At 35.5% G+C, this 18,697-nt stretch overlaps 1 protein-coding gene across 10 annotated transcripts in view; it reads right to left on the bottom strand.

Moving 5' to 3' along the window:
* The window catches only part of CASK (calcium/calmodulin dependent serine protein kinase), a 184,160-nt gene that overhangs the window by 15,555 nt on the left and 149,908 nt on the right, over window positions 1-18,697 (bottom strand). For 6 of the 10 annotated variants that reach the window (XM_072359465.1, XM_072358958.1, XM_072358867.1 and 3 more), the window contains 8 exons: window positions 17,235-17,423; window positions 16,652-16,730; window positions 13,634-13,719; window positions 12,443-12,511; window positions 6,519-6,587; window positions 5,156-5,191; window positions 2,030-2,226; window positions 687-802 (listed from right to left, as the gene is read on the bottom strand). In XM_072359465.1, coding sequence (XP_072215566.1) covers window positions 687-802; window positions 2,030-2,226; window positions 5,156-5,191; window positions 6,519-6,587; window positions 12,443-12,511; window positions 13,634-13,719; window positions 16,652-16,730; window positions 17,235-17,423 — 841 coding nt within the window. The remainder of the gene's footprint in view (window positions 1-686; window positions 803-2,029; window positions 2,227-5,155; window positions 5,192-6,518; window positions 6,588-12,442; window positions 12,512-13,633; window positions 13,720-16,651; window positions 16,731-17,234; window positions 17,424-18,697) is intronic. The other 4 variants (XM_072359297.1, XM_072359128.1, XM_072359211.1 and 1 more) reach the window with 1 other exon arrangement.

Below are 18,697 nucleotides of genomic sequence, written 5' to 3'. Positions count from 1 at the left end.
TTGACTGTCTTACATTTTATTTTCAAGTAATGAAAGTTCCATAGTACAGAAATATTATGAGCTCTGATTCTACACAAATAATGTACAAAGAGAAATGTGAAAATACAGATTTGTATCTCTTTCACAACAGCTCAGTTTTTCAGCATGTTAGATAAAAATTCAAAAATCAGGATTCAGGCAGAAATCCCTGCAAGACTGCCAGTTTGTCAGATTTGACAGCTGTTACATAATAGCCTGACTACACAACGACTCTTATGTTTGCAGCTATAACAGTTCAAGAAAAGCATCCTTTTAATGATGTTTTCACATACACAATCCAGAACTATAAACACACACCAACAAGAATGCTAGCAAAAAGTGTTCTGTAGCGCACAGTGCAGTATCTGATTGTAAAATTCATATCCTGTTTGTTTCTAGTTCTTGTTTAAACACAAAGACAAACAAACAATAAAATGTAAAGTCACTGTAGGGTACATGATGATGCATTTATTTTCTTGCAGCACGCTTCTAACTGCCTCAGCTCTATAGCCTAAACAGCAAAGAACAAGTAGAGTGTCGTTGGCATAATCAAGTTAATAGTGCCAGCTGAACACTTAATGGCAAGGTTTAGATGGTAAGAATTTCAACCTTCTTATAAATATACCTGCTTTTTTTTTTTTTTGCTTTTTTTTTTTTTTTTTTCCTACCTGCATTGTGCTTTGCCAAATATTTATCTTTGTACTGCTTTTTTTTCTTCCCAAACCAAGTACAGCTGGCCTGTTGTTCCTGTTTGGTCTTCTCCATGGCAATACAAGCAACCCGCCTGGCATATGGAGCAGAAAAAAAAAGTTGTTAATAACTGTATTTAAAAAACATCATGCATGATGAATTAGAAAAATAAGGCTGTTTAATAGCATAAGAGCACAGTAAGACTTCTCCAAACTTTGTTTTTGATGACTTAAATGCACTTACATACTGATATATTTTGATATAAATAATATTCTTAATGGTTCATCATAAAAGCTCACATATCACTGGGACATGTGAGGAAGGGCAGCTACTAAAATGACTGTAAACCAGCACAGTAGACTAGACTGGAAGAGCAAAATCTGGATGGGCTGCTGCTGTGTTCTAAAGCTCAAGGCAAATGTGTTGTGTTGAGGAATGCCTTGAGGCTGACCTTCAGGATGAAGTATTGCATATATTCCTATGCCAATATATACCAGTCTCTATGCCCATAAGGGCTTGCAAGAGATGCAATGAAATAGATACCTGCCTTTGTTTTTATTGTAGCAGAATTTCCCCTAGACAGCAGAGGTGGTACAGGTGCTGTTAAACCTTTACAGTACACTAATTTTTTACATAGCTAATCTTGCATGAAACATTTTGGGCTAGATTTTCCACACCAATAAATTTCCCTGAGTTGTGGTCCTAACATTCATGCTCAAGGGACTTACTTGCCAGAGCTTGTGTCAATATACTTAAAACATCTGCTAGATAGGCTCTGCAAGGGGTTGTTTAAATGCTCTACATTGCTTTTGTGGAACTGGGTGCAGTGCTCTTCATTAAATCTGTTCTTTGTTAAGTTTTCGCCCTGCGGTTTCTTTCTACTATTTGGCTTTCACATGAAAAAGGAAAAGGAGAGAAAAAGCTCAAACTCCTTCAGTGCTTGACAGTTAGTTACCACCTTATTCCAGTACCACTTACACTTAAGTATTATCAATGACAACTGTTTAGAACCTGAAGGGGAAACAGATTTGACTGGCTTATATAAATGAACTGTACATAGGCTTCAGTTCTACTTTCCCAAAGTGTATCAGAAAGACAAATAATGTTTATAAAACAGGTGTAAACATATGATATTACATGCAACTCTTATTGTTAAGCAGATGTGTGAGAAAAAAAAAATCAACTCCATAGGAACTGAGGCAATATAGACTTTTTTTTTAAGGAAAGATTACACCAAAATTAGCCATATAACAACGACAAGCATGAAGGACAAAAATACAAGCAAAATTAAATTATTTTTAATAGAAAACATAAGCCATACCATTCTTGAAGTTCAGGAGAAGGAATAAGACCTGCAGTACCGTTTTTGGAGTTCTCCAGTTTACCCTGCCACCAGTTGTGATCGTCTTTGCTAATGATTTGGATAATATCACCAACTCGGAATCTGATGCCAGCTTCTTTGCAAGGAATGAGGTCATCCTTTGCTGGATCATATTCAAATTGTGCTCTTACATATATCTACAAAGGAGAGTTTATAAAAGACGCTGCCATATTATTCCTAATACAGTATTAAGAGAAGTAGGTGAAAATTGGTGAATGTAGCTATATGCACAGTTTGCAACAGGAAGAAACAGAAGGGCAAAAGCATGAGCGATAGTTGAAAATGAAACAAAAAAAAACCAAAACCAGCCAACAATGGAGACATGTGATGTTATTCTGCAAGCTCATGTCTTCTATGTACTGTAAAATTTGAACAGAAAAAATGAAGGTATGCTTTTGAAGACTTTATGCAGATCTGTAACAAACGGCCACGGTTCCTCAACTCTATTAATTACTGTAAATCATTACAGAGCCAGCAGCTTATAACTTGAACTGTGCTGCAATTTCCAACTGAAGTTCCAAGATATGTCTTAAAATGTGTACAATGAGAAATATTATTGGATAGTACAAAGGATTTAGGCTACATTATTGATCATCAATATCTACACTGGAAAATTAGTATCACATTTTTTTAGACTAAATACAAATCTGGTGTTGCCCCTATCACATTTAGTCACCTGGGTGGAATCTGAGACTTCTCTATACAGGGATTTCAGTAGAAGTCTAGTCCCATATAAATCCCAGTATTATAAAATCTTCTGAGTTTGAAGAGACCCTTAAAGGCCATCTAGTCCAACTCCCCTGCAATGAACAGGGACACCTACAGCTACATGAGGTTGTTCAGAGCCCCATCCAGCCTGACCTTGGATGTCTCCAGGAACGGAGCATCGGCACATATCTGGGCAACCTGTGCCAGTGTCTCACCACCCTTACTGTAAACAATCTTCTTCCTTATGTCCAATCTAAATCCCCCTTCTTTACTTTGAAACCATTTCCCCTTGTCCTATCACCACAGACCCTGCTAAAGAATCTTTCACCTTCTTTCTTACAGCCCCCCCTTTAGATACTGACAGGCTGCTCTCAGGTCTCCTAGGAGCCTTCTTCAGGCTGAACAGGTCCAGCTCTCTCAGCCTGTCCTTGTAGCAGAGGCGTTCCATCCCTTGGGCCTTTTTTTGGCTCCAACAGGTCCACACCTCTGCTGTACTGTCACATTAATAAGGATTGAAATGAGTTATTCTCCAAGGAATATTAACAGAAGGAATTTGGACTTTAACTTCACGTTTTAATATAATATACAAATTCTTGCTTTGTGTGTTAGTGTGGTCTCAACCACTGAAAAATTATAGCCCTAATGCATCAAAGATCTTAGAATTAATATCATGCCCAAAACAGGTAATTGGGTAACTTCTACAGTTCATGAACAAACACCACCCTACAGGGACTCTGGCAGTCATGTTCTCCACTGCTGATTTTCTTACTAAATTAAAAGAAGATAGTTTTAAATTGCAACGTAATATCCTTCATTTAAACTGCAATACTTTTAAACCTTTGTTCAGAAATATGTAGCTATGGAACGACTCGCAGCTCTCAAAAAAGTTAATTTCTACAGTAATCTGCTACCCAACATATATTGACTTACAATGACCAGTCACTACTACAGTGCACCTGAATTTTTGTATGTTTAGAGTGGAACTGATGGTAACATCAGTTTAGTACCCAACCCCACTTCTAATGTTTCCCACTTGACTTTTATTACACTGTGTATTGAGTGTGTGATTTTACATCAGCAACCCAAGCTCTTATTTTCCGCAAGAAAAAAAATAGGTATTTTAAAACAAAGTTCTTTTTGTTACTTGCTTTCTGTGAAGTCATCAGTACTGAACTACTTCCTTGATTTACCTCAACCTAATCTAATACAGGCCTACAAAAGTGACCAGCATTTTTACTATGTAGAAACTTTTCCCTGCCTTTCAATTTTCTGCTGCAGTTGGAGCCATTATCTACTAAATCTCCATCCAAAGACAATACTGGTTGCTCACAAAGCATCACACACTTCCTTATTAATATCAGTGTATCTGTTATCTTAGCCCTTGCTATAACAAGAATGACAAGCTACCAGAGAAATGATAGCATTCCCTCTGGAGCTGAGGGAAAAGAAACTTGAAGAAAAGGCTAACTATGAATGGTACAAGTATGAGGGACAGCATTACTTTGATAGTTTTGAACAAACTCTCCTCTCCTGGAAAAACTACCTAATGAGAGAAAAAACAAACCATGACATTACAGCTTGAAAGGTCCTCCAAAGAGCTTTCTCTATATTCAGGCAGCCTGAAATTTCAGAAGACAACTGAAAGCTGAAAGAACCATATAGCTGTAAACTTCAAAAATGGGAAACGAAGTGTGAAAAATATATTCTTGCAATATGCATTCCAGACAACATAACTAGAAAATCATACAAAAAGATGCTCAAAGACAAGAGCTTATGGGGTTCATTGACTCTTCTGAATCAAACTACAATAAAAAATATTACATAAATAAGAGGTTGAATCCACATTCTTTGGATGGAAGATCTTTTTTTTTGGTCAGTGAACCTGCAACTTGGGACTGAAAATATACTATCTTCAGACTTACCATACAAACTGTCCTTCATGTATTTCTTTGAAAAGCTTTGTTTATGTTAATAATTAATAATAAATCAACTCAAGATACAGAAACTTAGTGTTTTAGAGCATTATGCACTTGCCCTTCGTTTCAGCTAAAACACAACACTGAGCCTTTTCTAAGATGAAAATCTGCATAAGTCACATCTTGCCTACACAACATATCGTGTTAAAGTTAAAATGACTTTATAACTCTTGCATACACAGACACATGAAAAAAATGCTATTTTGAATTAGCTGCAAACAAATGAGTTAAAAAGAAAAATGAAACAAACAAAAAATAAACTACACAGATTTTCAAAGCTTAAATGGTTTAGTCCAGCACACACAGAATATGAGGGGAAACATAAGCAGGGATGTTCACTAGCAACTAAACTGATACATTCCCATGGAGGATAGCTATTCACCTGTCGTCCTTTTGGTTGTGTTGTCGACGGCAAGTCCTGCAGAATAAAGCCAACCCAGGAAAAGAAATTTTCATTTTACTTGTTAAGAGCATACAACACCATTTGTTAGTGATTCAGACTATATTACGGTAAAGTGGTAAGTCAGATAAAAGTATAAAGCATTGACCCGTATTTATGAAAACCTTTTTCTTAAAGAAAAATCAAACTCAGGCTGTTTAGCAGCAAGCTGAAGAAAGCAGGTAAATAGTTTAAGCAGATAGAGAATGTGCTTTTTAATATACAATTCAGCATCTTCAACACAAAAGCACTGTCAAGTGAAAGAGGCTCTTTATATGAATGCCTTTCCCACTTAATATTTCATCTTGTTTTTAAAATACAAGAATGACTATAATAAATACTAATTATTTTATGGTTAGGAGTAAGTTGCACCAAAGAATAAGATTATAACTAGTAGTCATCTTGTTACTTAATTCACAAGAATTTCTTAATTTTTTTTAATCCACACAATTATTTCTCGTCGTATTAATTAATAAGTACATTACCTTGTGGCAAATCATTTCTCAGGTGTAATGCTGTAATTTTTTTAATAATTAAAGCACTTTAAAATTTTTTTTTAGCTAGTTCCATGACTCATGATATGGACAGCACTCTTACTAAGGGAACTTGCAAGTACAGTTACTACATTGGTCTGAACAATGACAAATGGTAAACAACACAAATTTCAACACTACTATACATTAGAAAAACAGGAGATAACAGCACCTTTCTACCTGAATACGTATGAAACAGGAAGTACTTTGTGTTAAAGATGTGATGAAAATAGCTTGGTTTGTAGTGCAATTTAAAGCCTTTTGCTATTCATATCCAGCCAAGGCTTGTATTTCACAAAGTATGTGCACGTACCACAACAGCAGAGGGCACACCAATTCGTTAACTCAGATAGCGGAAACCAGTACACGTTCCAGAGGTCGCTCAAAACACAAAGCTTATGGAGTCTAGCAGGTCTTGTTGTATCAACTGCACAGTTACTTTTTCTTCAAACACTGCTTCCACAGTTTAGGACAGAAATAAGACTTCCAACTGAAACCTTTTCTTAGCTTTGAGGAAATTGCTAACTATGATTTAAGACTAACCAGAGTGTCACATTACAGTTATTAACATTTAACTCACTGTATGGCCTTTAATGAGAAGAATACACTGGAAAAAAACTCTCATAAAAACAAAAACGGGGAGTTACATATGTAATAACGTTGGTTCTATCAGGACAAAATTTTCCACTGACCACACGATAAGTATAACAGTAATGGCAGATGAGCACCAACAAAACTTTCACACTCTCTCTGTGTGGAACTGGAAATCTTACCGAAACAGAATTGTTAGTGCTGCTATGGCCATTAGCTGGGGACTGTCTGGATGTAGAGGGGGAATCTCTCTGAAATAAGACACAAGGTTCATTAACAACACAACACTATCACAGGAACACAGATAAATTTTTAAAAGAACAGTTACATCCACAGCCTTATAACCATTTGTTTTGCTGCTTTATCTGTGAAAGTTTCCACACTACTGTGTACATCTGAAGTTTGTTCAGAGTTTGAGATTCACATTTGACATTTTGATGTGTCTTATGTAATATTTATTTTTATGCTGCCTCAGCAGCTTTTTAGTATCAGGGGTCTCCTATATGTTCTGTAGCTGACAATGTTGAAGACTATTAATCATATTGTTGCTTTTGCTAAAGGCAATTACCTAAAGTTACATGCTGCATATTTGAACTACAAGGCACATATTTCATTTTAAAGAAGCTTCTAAATCTGTTTTTCAGCTATGTGGAGGTCAGTGTTGATCACCTTCTACTCCTTTAGAAATAACTCTCTATAGTGTCTTAAAGACACTGCTGCTAATACAGGAGCAGGAAATTGGACACTCTCTTGTCTTCTCATTCATTTTACAGTATATTAAGTTTTTTTTTTTTTTTTCTTTTTTTGCCCACCAACATTCTTATGAGCTTAAAAACATTAAACTTTGCAAAAATATATAATTTATAAAAGCCACCTTTCTTGTTTCACACTACCACTATGATCCTGTATTTTAATGAGGAGAAAGCAGATGAGACATTCTACAGAAGGGATGATTGAACTTTCTGATTGGGTCTTGAAGAGCCAAGAGAGTCACCTGCTGAGCAATCTCCTTCACATGTCATTTTGATCACTATGTCCTTAATACCACAATACCAGACAACTGTGTTTAACTAGCTGTGTCTTCAGAAAATCAAATAATTCACTAAAACACTGTGATAAAAATTCTCATCTCTTTTAGCCCCAAAGGAACTTTGGAATATACTATTCCAAATCAAGGGTCAACTGAGGAATGACTGGTAACTTTGTGTAACATGAAGGATAGAAGATAAAAGAGGTAAAACAGTTTTCAAAGAACACAAAGTTACCCTGCCACATTTTATCAATACCCGTGCCTTTGGTGAACAGATTAAAAAACAGAACTGGAGCTGAACTGCTTATGCAACAGTATTAATCAGCTGAAGGTCCACCAATATATTCTCCTGCTTCTATTGCTATATATATGTGATAGCACACAGCTACTCTAAATCACACACAAAAATTAAAAAGGCAAGCAATACTTTACTTTTGCTGCCTGTATTCTTGATGTACAACAAACTCATCTAGAACATGCACTTTTTTTGGGCTCACTGCATGAAATAAAGTTTATACACAGCTATCTGAAAGTAATACAAATGCAAAATCATTTAGGTCTGTGTAAGTAAGTCTGCTAAACATGTAAGACCAAAAAACTCATTTGCTGCTAAAAGTTTTCTGCAACACATAATAAACTGGAGGGAATTGGTTCTAATTATACTTAGAAAAATCACTCCAGCACAAATTCCAAATGAACTACTAATTACTGCAATAGCCAATTTGCTCAAAAGAACCATTATTCCTTTTCTAGGGAATTGCATATTGGTACCACCTTTATTATCAAACAGCAGCTAGGAGATACTTCTTTGCAAAAAAGCAGCAAGTTCTTCCTTTCATAAACAGATATCCTGCTTACTCAGCAATTCAAGCTCTACCAATTTCTCTCATCTTCAAAAAGAGATGGAAGGATGAAATTTACTTCTGCTATTGTTTGTTGTTGTTGTTGCTGCTTTATTTTTAGAACTAGTTTGTCATCATCTACTAGTCCAGTAATGATTTGGCTGGGAAAGGTTTGGAAAGTGACGTAAGCACTCAAGACTTTTGGAGAAAAACATGTTTAGAGCAATGATGCTATTTCTGGACACTCTTGAAGGCTTTTCCCTTTATAGGAAATTTCTTGGTTTGAGAATACTTTGATTTTATTCCTCCAACAATTCTCAGCAGAAGACAGAACACTATTCAAAGAAAATGCTTGTCAAAACATATTGAGGAAAATCAACATTTTCAGTGCTATTGGTGATTTTGTACTAATTGTAAGAAACTGCAATGATATCATGCTAGTCAAGAAGCATATGTATGTTTTTAAATATTTAGCTAATTCGGGCACATTTTCAAATACATTTAGGTTCCTGATTTCCCAGGGACCTCATCTTTTGCTCCAAAAAGACTCAAAATTTAAGAGGAAATCTGTAAAAGCAACGAGTAGGGAGATCCTTGTAGAAAGTCAGGGCTGCTTAGACCTGGATTCAAATACTTCATCACTGATTCTCAGTTTGTTCCTCCACTGAACTAGGCAAATCACTCGTTCTCCTGATCAGAATCTTTTGTGACTAGACACTCCAGACAGAAAAGCACTCAGAGAATTAAATGATACTGAGTAGTGTGGAAATGATATTTCAGCACTACTGAACTAGAATTCCCTATCTTATCTAGCCAAAAGCAAAATAATAAAATGATAGAATTCAAGATCATCACTATTTAGTTCATTTAGTTCATACATTATCAGCCGAAGTTTTAGAAAAAACAATTGCAGTGATTTCCAAATGATGGCAAAATTACTTTCACTTTGGTTCCTTGTTCTAATGGATGGATTCTGAATGATAAATCAATGTGTCTGAGACAACAGTCCCATAGAAGAAATCAATTACATCTACTAAATGTAGTCCAATCAAATTAGACAGACTCACAAAATCACCAGGATTGGAAAGAACGTCTTGAGATCCCCTAGTCCTATCCCCTTGCTAAAGCAGGTTCCCTACAATAGGTTCCACAGGAAATGATGGATTTTGAGTTATCTCCAGTAAGGGAGACTCATCACCTTTCTGGGCAGCCTGTTCCATGATATTCAAAAAATCTCCAAATGCATTTCAACTCCAGTTTTGCTCAAGCACTTTTTCTGTAAGTCTGAGGTTATAGAAAGGTCTAAGACTATAAAAAGTCTTATCATCTTAGCCCTAATAGCGACATTCCAAGGCTAAGTACATAAATCTATGATTATATATGTGAGATTTTTAAAATCCACTGGTAAAGTTTTTTTTTCCTAATGAAACAGCTTAAGTGTTTCACAAGATAATCTGAAACAAGGGGTGCTGATTGCAAGGAAGGTTTTTTCTTAAGAAAAGTACTTCCCTTACCATTCTTACATATCCAGCAATATAAGAAGTTAGGACATTTTGTCAGTTCAAAGTGTTTAAATGTAGCTAAAGGGCTTCAGTTGGATAAAGTACTAGCTGAAATGTATACTGAGCATTCACAACTGTTCTAAATCATTACTCAAGTTTGTTCTTATGTAAAAATAAGTTTGTAGTGGAAGCAGACAAAACAACATCCCAGCCAGTGTGTTATCTATATATCTGCGTCATGTGTTCCATGTAACACATTAATAAGCAGGTGTTCTTACAGTAGAATGACTAGATCAAGATTTTCCAAAGGTAGAACTCACAAATGCTATGTTTTCAAGCAAAGTTTACTCCTAAACAACTTGAAATTAGTCAGTTGAAATTCAGAATATTGCCTAGGGACACTGAAATGCTTTACAAACTACAGGGACAGGACTTCCCTAAATATGGAAAATGGTATAATATTTAGAAAATACCACTACAACACTTCTCTTAGATGCTCACAAAAGAAGAAAAACATGGCAAGTGGGATTGTAAGAAACGTTTAATAAATAAGTTCCCTCAAAACTAACACCCGCATACCTTTGTATTATAAAGGGATATGAACAGCTTTTATATAAGAGCAAATAGGGAGATGACGTCTGATTGTACTAACATTTACTTCTGTTTATTCAAGATTATCAAGGTGTTTTTTCACCCCGATGATGTTATTATCATAAAAATTACCTTAAAAAAACCAAAACCAATTACTGATTCTGTTTCACCTTCCTCTTCTAGTAAAACTACATGACATCAGCAACCATCTGTGTGTGAAGGTGGGCAGGAAAAGAAAACCAACATAATTTTCTAGAAATACTTGAAATACAGCCCAAAATAGCTTATAGTTAGTTTTACTACTATAGACCTAACATATCTGAATTTATCTTGCTGGAGCACATAGTAGCAAGTTATCTTGCTAGAGAGCATAGAAGCTAGAGTGCCAGAAGCAAGTTTTCCATGTTCTAAAAATATAATTGAGCATCCATTTTAAGCCTGTATCAGTGGCAAATAATTTGATTCCTCATTTGAATCACAATTCTGAAAAATTCTCTGAAAGAAATTCTCTCTGTACCAAAGAACTAAAGGTGATTTAATAGCATAATATGAAATGCTGTCTTTTTATGAATAATTGTAACAGCTGGAACACTAGTCAAAGTCATAGATATGGCCAAACAATTGGAACAGACTTAGGCATCTGATCAACTGAATGCAGAGTGCCATGAAGTGTGATAATAAAACATTGTGGTTTTTTGTTTGTTTGTTTTTCTTCCGTCTTTGATCACACATTTCCAGTTCCAGTGTTTTGTTCAAAGAAAGCAAAGAAAATTAAGTCTTCTGTGAAAAACTGTCACGAAGAACCCAAGTACAGAAAGCTAAGAAAATCAAGGACCTTATACTACTAAAATGTCACCTAATGGTATTAAAGTTGTATGCTGCATTTAATTTTCTCCAAGTGATTGTATTTCTAAGGAGAACCATAGTTTCACCAGTTTTTGTGTTAAAATAAGAGGAAGAGGGTTATGTTTTATTTTAACTACTACTTACAGTACCAAACTCAATACATAAATGTATCAGCACACTCTAGAATTTCTATTTGATTTTTTTTTTTAGCCTTTGTGTTTCATGAAAAACTGTTGTTTTCATATTTATACCTGACAGGTGAAATTTTGTTGAACCTTCTGTCTCTAAAAGCTTCTTATTCTTGCTGACTTTCATTAAAAGCACAGAAGGCAACCCAAAATCAGTATATATTTTTTTCCAAACAGACCTTTCTGACAATCACAACAGCTTCTGTTGTGTTCTAGCATCTTTTGAGACTTAAAACAATAAGTGTGAAACTACAGATCCAATCATGTTAAGGTGCTTAACTTCAACAGGGTCTGTGTTTTCACTCTTGGAATTCTAATTTGGAATTCTGTGCAGTGAAGCATGTGGCACAGAAAGACTGGCATCATCTACACAGTGCATTTGCCATCTGTATACTTAAATTGGAACAGTACCTCTGAAGTAGTCATTTTCTAGAATTTAATTCCCTATATTTGCAAATTGGAACATAACTTTGTGAGCAAGAACGAGGGAATTCGACAGCGCTACTGTGCGAGAACCATAACACCAAGTTTCTAGTTCAATGGGAATTGAACACCAAATCTGTTTTTCTTCTGTAATGACAAATACCATTTTTGCATGGAAACATAATATTTAGCCACGTGTAACTGTTACAGACAACCATCACAAATTTACCTCAACAGGGTAGTACAGAAACAGATTATTCAATTAACCCTTAACAGCCCAAAGTAGCAAAATAATGTTTCATGCTTGAAAAGGGAGGACAGCTCCTCAGATTAGGAACTTTAATAGACTTCCTGGAAAATGTGTTTAACATATAATTTTTAAAGGGGCTTTCTAAATGCACCAGTTGAGGATGCCTCCTTCTCTTTTTTTACTTTCTTTTCTTTTTTTAAAATTTAAGTAGGCTGTAAAGAGTTATTTAAGGTGTTGATGACATGAATATGAAGGCAAGGCTGAGTAGGTAGGTGAGACCTACTCATGTTCCGTTATCTTTGTTGTAAAATTGGTGTGCGTGATCTAACAGGACAGGCAGAAACAATTTCCCAGAAAGCAGTAACATTCAGCCATCAGCAGGCAGTTAGTTACAGGACTGAGGAAGAAACAGGATGGTTCATTAAATTCATTACCTCACAGGATGAAGATTGTGTGCGGTAACTTGGCACTATCTTAAAAGTGATACTTCCACGCATTTCCCTCTGCAAAAAGAAAAGCACTTCATTAAAGACTAAAGTTGCCCAACATAGAATCTCCAAATCACTGATATGTGATAGGAAAGCATCAAACTTAGTCTAAGAGCAGTTGTACGCTTTCCTAAAAGAAATAATCAGGGAAGATGAAATGCTATGGAAATTTGTAATTTCACTGTTTAGCTAATCTCTCGCTGATCTAAAGAATGAACATACGTTATCAGTTTGTTCACCTGACCAGTTTTTGAATCTCTACATACAGACATACTTTAAGTTGAAAAATTCACAGGCTTCTTTCAGTTCAGTCCTTCTTTTGTAGACACATGCTTGTGACCTACACAATACCTGCTACAAAAGTGACATTTTCTTCTATCCTAATTACTCGTGTTAAACAGTTTCTGGAAAAGCTGCATGTCACTTCAATAAAGGTAGAAACACAAATAGTCTTATGTCAAAAAAGAAGATGGGGTCTGTTGGCTTGCATTTGCTACAGTTATATTTGCTACATATTCACGACAAGTAGTAACTGTAGAACAGTAGTACGCTACGGCAACATATTTGCACAGGCATAATTTCTTAAAGAACAGTTGAAATCTAAGTGCCACCATATGTCTGACAGCCACAGGACTTGACCTGAGCAGAAAGGTAAGGAGATCACTTCAAACGTTCCTGAAGTTTTTCCCTTTTCCTCTGGCTGGCTTATTGTGAGACTACAACATACTATTTGCCTGGACTTGCTTAAGCTTGTCTGTTAGGTCCTGAGAATAACAAAAGGAATAGTAATTACCATTCAAGACCCCAAGATTAGGGTTGCAAGCAAAAAAAAATCAGAATATCAAACTGACTAAGACAAGATGCCATTTTCCTCCAAAAAGCCAGACTGTTTGAGCTTGGTGTATATAGACATATACATTTTTTTTTTGTTAACACCAGTAACTGTGGATTACGAGAGTTGTAAGTTGAAACTTAAAACTTATTAACAGCTGAATGCAGAACGATTTTGCATTACGCGTACAAGTAGACTAGCAAGAATAGAAGAAAAAGGGGATGTCACTATACGATTTTGCAAAGTTTTGTAAAAGTATGACAAATTGTTTTATAAAGAACAAGGGAAAGACATCAGGTACTTACAAGCATTTTTTGAAGTTGTTCTACTGTTTGATTTGCCACACTGATGCCGTTTATTTCTCGGATTTCATCCCCTACATGTAATGTACCTGCAGAATTCACAAAACACACAATCAACACAATTACTCACACAAACTAAGAATTGTAAGCCAGTACTAATATTCATACAAAGGCATAAATGTGTAATAATGTTATTGTTATTATTATTATTTCTAGATTCATAAAGGAACACTGGTAATGATGCATTAGAATCTGCCTTTGAGACTGCATTCAGTATGCCAGCATGAGGTGCCCAGCCTCCTTATACAGTGTGTAGAAAGAAAACATCAGCTTCCTTACAGGTACACTGAAAAAACTCACACATTAAATAGAAATTCCCCTGCAAATAGTTGGCTGGCAAAGTTCAGCAGAGATATTCAACCAGTATTTTATCAGACTATTGCTTAATGTAATCTGGCTTCTGGACACTGTCTTAATATTATCAGTCAGGCTGTTTTTTCATGTCTCCGATTTACATTTGCCACAGTTACAGAATGCATTTTCTGCAGATACTCTTGACCATAACTTGACTCTGAATGACTGGTATGACTACCTACAAACTCAGATGTTGAAACAAATATCCACTCAGCTAAGGCAAGTCACAAACTGACCTCCTGAAAATGAGATGGGAATGGCATGCCACAAGGCTCTGAGACACTACTAAAGACAAATCAGGGAGGCAGCACCAGATTATCTTCAGGATTAGAAGCAACGTAGGAAGCTCTTTTGGATGACAATTTTAGATTTGAGTAGTTCAAGCCCACATGATTTTCTAGCAGTTCTTGAAAACTTCCACGGTATTTTCAGAAACATCTTAGTTTAAAAATATATTCTTGTTAGAAGGGAGTACACTTGACATTAAGTAATTCCATATCATTAGTAGTTCCCATGGTAGCTATACTTATCCATCTAATTTCAGTACCTTTTCTATTGGCTGTGCTATGTTTACTCAGGACCTAAGCTATCCAAATGTATAATGCATTTGTGGTAACATGGAATGAACATATTTCTAGATTTAATGTGTTTGTCTTTTTAAGTCAAAATGAAGACAGCTTTAGGAAGCATGTACTTTTCCTCTGCAGAGAAGAGTAAGAAATCCTATCTTATTAGGGAGAAGACAGAACAAATCCTGTGAGCCCCTAATCAGAAACACATTCTGTAGTCAAAAGGAGACTCTTCAGCTTGAAAAGTTAAGGGCTGTGAACAAATCACTGTGTTTTCACCAAGCCATCACCTGCATTATCTTGGAATTCAATAAGTCTTGCCAGGGATGTCAGTGTAACTCTGCCTGGGTGAATTTCACAATAAGACACTTCAAAAATGCAGCACAGACCGTGTACAACTTCTATTTTTCCAGTGGGCTAAACAGGCAGGCAACAAAATCCTCTCTCTTCTTTGGAAATCCTACATTTTTAATGCAATATTAAGACCTTTTCTTAAATGTATTTTAAAAATGAATTTGCTTTTTAACATGTATGAGCCCAAACTAGTCAGCAGGAAAAAAAAAAAGTAGGAGTTAAGATACTGCCCCTAAAAACAGTATTCAGAGCATGAGGGGTCTTATGAGAAACCACAGGTAAAATTGAATGGACACCTGAGGTAAGTCAAACCACATATACAAAAGAGAAAACCAAGACATAGCCAAAAGCCTGAGATCTGAGATAAAATTCATTTACTTATCCTAAAAATACAGACAAGTAAATTAAAAGACAATTTTTAATAGCTGAAATTGGTGTTTTGCTTTCATAACATTGAATTCCCTGGGAGGTGAAAGTTGACAGCATTTGTACAAGCTTATCTTCCTAATTCCTTTCCTATCTTTTGAATAATGACAGCTCTAATCAAGAGAGCTAAATACATCTGATATATGGATGGAGGCAGACTTCAATGCAGTTCCTATTTTATGACTGGAAATTGTGTGGTTTGTGCTTAATAGTGCTAGACCTGGAATAATATAGCTCCTGTAATACTCTCCATAGATCTGTTATATAGTAATAGCCATTACTGCCTGGCACTTCTCCATATAGCAAGTGGGGATAGAAAAAACAATAAAATTAGAACCAAATGAAAGCAACAGACCTTTTCAGTAGGATTCAAAAACACGTTGTGCTCAAGATCACTGTCATCATTTGCGTTGTTCTATTCAGTAAAAATGTTCTATATACAGGCAGTGAAATGACGTGGTAAAACGTCAAAGAGGCAGCGAGAGCACTAACAAAACTAGAAACACTAAGAAAATATGAGAATATTACAGAACCATTGAAATATGGTTCATTTCCATTTAAATCTACGTGCAGAAGAGCTACCTCAGTTAGATGAAGTACATATGAAATAGGTTACATCTCCCAAAGTTTAAGAAGTAAAAGACACTTTGTAATCTTAAAGAAGTGAAGAGAGCTCTAATGAACATAGCTGGATTTTCTAACAGGTTTTAAAAGGTTTCTATAACTCCCATTATAGAACAGTCACATGAAACAATACCTTGCACGAGATCATTACTACCAAAGAAGTTAGAAGCAAACTTCCATCCTAAACTAAGTTTTTCTTTTTCTTTCTTTTTTTTTTTTTTTTTTTTTTTTTTTTTTTGATCCTTAATATTCAAAGTACAAAGATCATCAATAATTGCTTGAAAATACATGGAGAAGTTTAATTTTTTAGTAGAACAAGGTTTGCCCAATTCTGCAAGGAAAAGTACTGCAAATAATTTAAGGACTTTTTCTAAAGATGATTAACTAAGTATGGCTTGAAAAATTAGTGGCATTTCAATCTCTCACTGAGCTATAATCACATTCCCTTAATAAAAGCCTATGTGAAACACAGGGGGCTGCAATACACAAAGAAAAGGAGATGAGGGCAGTTAATAGATTCCCTCTAGACAGAAGTCCATAATACCATGGAACAGCGACAATCAAAATGAGAAATATATGGTGTTACACAATTAAAACAAAATGATCTAAATAACTATTTATGACACATAATTACCTTGCCGGTGAATCATTCCTCCGTGCATTATTCTTGCCACAATACAATGGTTCAGCTCATTCATTTTTAAAGTGATTCCCTAGGAGAAGAAGTGTATTATACTCCTAACATAAAACACTCAGCATCATGACTCTTTGGTGGATAAGAACAGTCACTGTTCCTAAAAAGCTTGAAGACAGGATGCATATTATAAGGTAATAAGCTTTGCCTCTCCCTTAAATATGAGCAATGAAAACATGCTATTTATAAGACAAAGATGCAATAATTTATTAAATCATTGTTTAAGATTCTGATTTGTTAAAAATGTAATTCTGTATTCAAGTGCAAACTGTCCAGTTCAGTTTGACATGGTAAAGCCTAATCAGGTATAACTACAAGTTTGTTTTCAAACAAAAACAGCTAAAGCTGTACTACTGCGGCATTTGAATGGAAGGGTATAGACAGGAAGGTAAGCATATACAATGGTGCTGAACTATTCCAACTATAATGCCAACTGCAAAGTGCAGGAACTTTTAACGAAATCAATATAATGTTGATCTTTATCAGTACAGCGTGAAGCAGAATACTGAGGTTCTCCCCATACCATTGGCTCATCTGTGTTCTTCTGGAACTGCACCAGTCGAACTCGCGTTACATTCTCCATATCCATGTCGCCGTTGGCGCTTTCTGGAGAATCTCCGTTTAAGTATGGAGAGGTGGGAGGAGGTGTAACTCTCAGCGCTTCATCACTGTAAACTTCATGTGCCACTACATCATGAGTTTGAAGTAAGGCCTAGAGAAGATTACAGTAACAAAATAGCATCGTTTCCCACCATCTCTGATGCTCCCCATTCATTCTTTATAAATACTTTGTAAACTCCAGAAATAAGAGGTAAAACTCAAGGTATTTATGCCTCAATTTCTATACAGAGACTTTTCTATTAAGTGGGTATAAGTTAAACTTAATCAGACTGAAAATCCGTGTACACATACTGAACCTTCAAAATCTGCATGAGTAAACATAATTTTCTAATGTACGTGCCTTACTGAGAATGAGGTTATTTCCCTCTCCCTTATCTTTCTAATACCTTTAAGGTATCAGAATTAAGCTACCTTTATTTATGTGCATAGACAGAGAATTAGGAAGTTACCTTTTTAAGCAGTTTATTCCATAATAATTACTTTAGAAAAACAAGGCATTCAGTTTCCACGGTACTTCATTAAAATAAGGTCAGTCTATAAATCACTACCAAATGAAACAATGAAATACTGTGCTTTTTGTTTATTATTAGCATAACCACTTCCATACTCTCCCCTTCTGCTAGAGCACAGACCCAGCACAGCTGCACCGAGTTCAAATTACTGGATGAAAATAACAGTGTAAAAGAAGAAAATGGCCAAATACGACCTTATTAGTTTTACTCTTTTTCCCAATACAAAGAACAGTACAGCAAGTGATTGACTACATGTTATTAGATGTATTTGATAAGCAGAACAACTGGCTGTGTAAGCATACTAAACTAGGGCAAAGACAAGGAGCCTGCATGGCAGTTAAAAGCGTAACATACTAACATAAGATGAATTTAGAGAAAGTATAATAACCATTTGCAAAACAGTAATCAACAGCACCAAGCTTTTTATGATATGTCATTTTACTTTTCTCCAGGGTATCTTTAAGACCCCTGGATCATCTCCATTTCATACCTGCATTTAACACTTTATGAGAAGTATATTACAGCTAAATTGCTTCTATCAAAATAAATACAATTTATATGTGAACGTGTTTGTACTACGTCTGTATTTACTCATCAAGGAGCAGAGAAAGATCCCACCTCTGTACCAAAAAAGCTGGGCTTCTCAGAGAAGGACTGATAAGTAAAGGCTCACAATTTACAGTAGAGATATTAGCCACTATTGCAGATAGGTCAATCTGTATTATAGTTAACATCTCGCTAATTGTCATTTAAATGCTCTTGCAAAGCCCATCAGTCTTGCAAGGCTTTAATTCTTTTTGGCAGGGAAATTTGACTCTGCAACATCTTCATCTTCAATTACAATGTTTAAACA

This window comes from Excalfactoria chinensis, chromosome 1, assembly GCF_039878825.1.
Source record: "Excalfactoria chinensis isolate bCotChi1 chromosome 1, bCotChi1.hap2, whole genome shotgun sequence".
Classification (NCBI taxonomy): Eukaryota; Metazoa; Chordata; class Aves; order Galliformes; family Phasianidae; genus Excalfactoria; species Excalfactoria chinensis.
This window is presented reverse-complemented; position numbering and strand designations above follow the sequence as displayed.